This window comes from Sinocyclocheilus grahami, unplaced genomic scaffold, assembly GCF_001515645.1.
Source record: "Sinocyclocheilus grahami isolate Dianchi unplaced genomic scaffold, SAMN03320097.WGS_v1.1 scaffold17554.1, whole genome shotgun sequence".
Classification (NCBI taxonomy): domain Eukaryota; kingdom Metazoa; phylum Chordata; class Actinopteri; order Cypriniformes; family Cyprinidae; genus Sinocyclocheilus; species Sinocyclocheilus grahami.
Window position 1 is genome coordinate 1 of NW_015516665.1, and position 4,372 is coordinate 4,372.

The 4,372-nt window shown below is 42.4% G+C and overlaps 1 protein-coding gene across 1 annotated transcript; it reads left to right on the forward strand.

Moving 5' to 3' along the window:
- Positions 1-130: 130 nt before the first annotated feature.
- LOC107579457 (roundabout homolog 2-like) lies at positions 131-4,372 on the forward strand (the record flags this gene model as incomplete). Its single annotated transcript, XM_016265290.1, has 6 exons — positions 131-229; positions 1,128-1,313; positions 1,897-2,055; positions 2,475-2,729; positions 3,986-4,180; positions 4,331-4,372. Coding segments are annotated over 6 exons (896 nt in total), but the record flags the coding sequence as incomplete, so codon positions are not given.

Sequence of the window (4,372 nt, forward strand, 5' to 3'; positions counted from 1 at the left end):
CCACTGTAACCTTCTTAACTTTCCTCTCGGATCATTAAACAATAGTCGTGCCATCTCACATTGGCTTCCCTGAGGATGTTTGTACCGGGTTGCCATCAATCAAAAAAATACATGCCATAAATCTGACAAGTGCCAAAGAAGAAGAACAGCACGCAGCCGTGTCGTTGCTTTGATCATGCTGCATGTTTCTGTGTGCGAAATCAGCTGCTTCACCTCGGGCCACGAGCAGGTGCGTGCGTTCCTTCCTGTCAGAGCAATCAAAAGGAAGTTAGGTTGTGATGTGTAGTCAGGTGGCGGGTGTATGATTATATGGAGGATGGAAATAGGATGCATTACTGAAGGGAAAAAAAACCTAACAGCTTGGATTAGTGAAACAAAAATTATTAAATGACATTAATGTTTTAGTTAATAAATTACGCATGTATTGTAACAGTTATTCGTTGACTCAAGCCTTTATTGTGTATTTTTTGTTGTTTGCTTTTTTTTTCTTGTTTCACTGTCTCATGTTTATGTTATTTTTGTTGTCTTTAATTTTGTTTTTAGTCTTTTTTTTTTCTTTGTTTGTTTTTTTGTACTTTTGTGTGCCTGGGTGTTTTGCTTTGTTTTGGCTGTTGTATGTTTTCCATATTCTACCCTCCTCGGTCATTTTGTTTTGTTTAGAATGTTTTGATTTATGTGATTTTGTTGTTGTTTTTTTGTTTACTTGCTTTTTTATCTTTATTTTTCTGTGTTTTTTGTGTGCCTTTGGTGTTTTGCTTCTTTGTTTTTTCTTGGATGTTAATGTTTTTCGTAATCTACCCTCCACAGTCATTTTGTTTTGGTTATTAGTTTCATTACAATTACCTAATAATTATAATGGTAGCTGACTCATCTCTTATCAAACATAGCTCACCTGTGCTATATAACACATTTTTTTCAGATAAGAGAATTATCATTTCCAGCACACAGCAAAGCCTCATTATATTATTCTGGTAAATTTAGTTTGCCATTTGCCTTTATAAAGGCATCAATAATTTATTAGCATTTAAATATTAATAAAGTAAAATCTCAGAGTACGTCCTGTTTTTCTGGACTATAAAACTAGCAAACCTGGTCAATCTAACACCCATGCGGCCGCTCCCCTCCAGGCTCCATGGTGAATGGTTGGGGCTCGGCTTCAGAAGATGATGACAGAAACTTCTCCAGCAGAAGGTCTAGTGCCGGCAGCTCCTCTGATGGCTCACTCTTCACCCATTGCAGCTTTGCACGAGCCCTGGTGGCGGCCGCAGACAAGGCTGGTTACTGTCTGGACGGCACCAGCCTGAGCAAGAGAGGTCGGTTTAGAGGAAACAGGAATTTGAGTCTGGAATCTGGTGTTTGCTGACTGCAATATGGCTCACTCTTAACAGAATGTTGCTTCTTTTCTGCTTTCTGATTTTACTCTGGTGAACTCCTGGTGAAGCAGCATGGTGCAAATACTAACATCTTTATGGATTTTGCTTGGTGGATTTTGGCGACGACTGTTTTCACTTAGCAGGGTTTTGGTCTTCCGCTTTCAATGAAGTGATTCAGTTTACACTGTAAGCGAATGAATTAACTGGAAACAGATGTGGTGCTGATGAAAAGATTATTTATTGTGCAATCAGGTTTGACTTCATGCCTCTTTCTGACTCTATGATGATCTTAATGATCTTCATAAAACCATTTTAACAATCTTAAACATTTTCTCCAACAGGCTTTGCAATAGAAATGCAATGTATTGATTGATTCTGCTGCTTCTGAATCAAACTAACAAGCTATCCGCTCTCCACCTGAGCATCCTGCCATGCTTTCCTTTTAAGATTCATTCATCACCTCGGTGCGTAGTGTTTCGATAGCATTATGGGCTAAACAAGATTCTCACTTTGCTCCCTGCAGATAAAGGTCTACCTCATAGACCTCGTCCCGCTAGCCCGTTCTCCACAGATGGAAGCACGGTGGGCACACACAGCCTGGGTCACCAGCGGGCGGCAAGGCCCACCCGCAAACACAAAGGCCCTGGCGCTGCCCCGCACCGCCGTGATGCCAGTGCTGATGGTGAGGTTTAGTCCAGTTTTTACTGAACAGATCATTAGAAAAGCCTGGTTCAGGTTAAAACAATTTAATCCATGAAGACAAAACCAAAAGGACTAAATATTTCAGTCAATTAATTACGTATGCTATGGTTTATGGTTTAATGTTGGTTTAGACCACATTTGAAGGCCAAAAACCAGTTTACTGTAGATGGCAGATCTCTCTTGTATGTTTCATTGAATTAATGTGGAAGTCAGCATTGGTTAAAGGAGACAGATGGGATCATAAGCAAATGCATGTAGCAATAGCTAATATCCAAGCCATTATAATCATTTATCAAACAGAATGAAATCAATATTACCCCTTTTGAAGGCATTTATGTAGATACAAAAGACACCTACTGTCAAATGATGATAAATGCTCACTTCCTGCTTTTTTCCCAGATCTGCCTCCACCACCAGATCCTCCACCCTGCCAGACAGCTCGTGTCCAGGGGGTGAGGAACATGCCCAACCCCTCTGACCACAAGGCCTCGTCCTTGGAGAGGCAACCCATGATGGGCCTGGAGGAGATGAAGAGTTCCTTGGACCGGCAGGCCCGAACCTCACTGGAGCGCCACCAACAAGCCCTGGAAAGACTGGGATCCATAGAGAGAGGAGACGAGAGCAGAAGAGGACAGAAAAACGGTCCTGTTTCAGGTAGGACGATTGATGGTTTACCTTGAGTTCTTTAGACATGTTAATATCTTAAATTGACTCATAAAGGAGAAACCACATTAGAATCAAGTGTTTTTAATACTGGTACCAAGCAGGGGATACTAGTTAGTTAGCAACTTGTCCAACAAGGGATTCTTGGTTAGTCAGTCTCCAAGAATCCAAACCAGCATATCCATGCTGTTCACCATACTGTCCAGTCCTGCTCTTGGAAGGCCAAGGTCCTGTATTCAGCTCCAACTCTAACTAACACATCTCAACCAATCAAGGTCTTCAAGATTGCCAGAAACGTCTAAGTAGGTTAAAGCTAAACTTTTTAATGTGGCCCTCACAGAACAGGAACACCCCTGAACTCCGTGGTCAACCAGCTTGTCCATAAAGACATTTTGGTCAACCAGCTTTCAAAATTTGAATGGTTCACCAACTAGTCTAGCTCAAAACCTGCTCTAACCAGCCTGGTCTTTAGTAGGTTAATGGACATCAGAAATACCTTTTTGGTGTTTCAACTTTGTGAAATATGTTTTCATGAAAGACCTGAACCTGATCTTATATGTCCACATGAGTTAATCAGCCTGGCACAGTAAACATGCTCTTAATTCAGCAGAGCAGGTCTGTAAAATATTATCTTGCTATCGTGGTCATCAGAGGCAGATGTTTGACAGCGCCAGCTGTGGACCCTTGGCATTCATTTACGGTCCCTGCTGTAAGGAGGCCAGGCTGGAGCAAACAGATTGCCTTGTCTACCCCTATTAGTGAGCTCTTCCATGGCCAACACCAGCCTTCTCCAGGAACCAGTAGACAGGAGGCACACTTAGTTGCACAGATGTACCCTAATCGTTCCAGCCCTCATTTTTCACTGTATACACACACACACGCTGCAATGAAGCCGAGCTCCATCTGTGCCTGTCTGATCATTAGGATCCACCATTTTGGGTTTCCAGCCCAAACGATGCATAAAGAACCAGGCCTGGATCTGGCGCGACACAGAGGGGGATGTGGGTTGGGCAAGCCGTATGGTTTGGTCTCATATGTCTTCATTTTCATCTTAAACTTTGGTATGGAGATACGTTTAGCCATTGGAGCATATTGCTAATGAGTAGGGTTTGGTTAAAGCTGGCAAGAGTTGGTCACCTCAGTATTAGCCAGAAAGAAAGCAATCATGGACATGTTCCAAACTGGAAAAGCTAAAAAAGATTTATTTGCCACTAAATGTGTGGGTTTGGATATTTGTATGTTTTCAGAAGAGGCCATATTGCCATACAACAAACCATCATTCCCATCTCCCGGGGGCCACAGCTCTTCTGGGACGGCCTCCTCTAAAGGGTCAACAGGTCCTCGTAAAGGTGAAGGGACAAGGGGACAGCACCAGCGCTCCAACACGGAGCAGGGCGAAAGCAGCTACATGGGGATCAACGCGCAGTACTCTGGAGAGTTATGTGAGTCTGAGCAGGTTATTCTGGTACAACTTTACTAAGTTTGGAAACTTGATGGTTTAAAAGTTTCCCAGTCAAGTGTTGATGGTTTACCTTTTCTAGAGCTGTATAAAGAACTAACTGACTGGCATGTTCTCTTTGTATTGTTTTCAGAGTGAGCCTTTTTGATGGAAACTGAAGAATGCCTTTATCTGT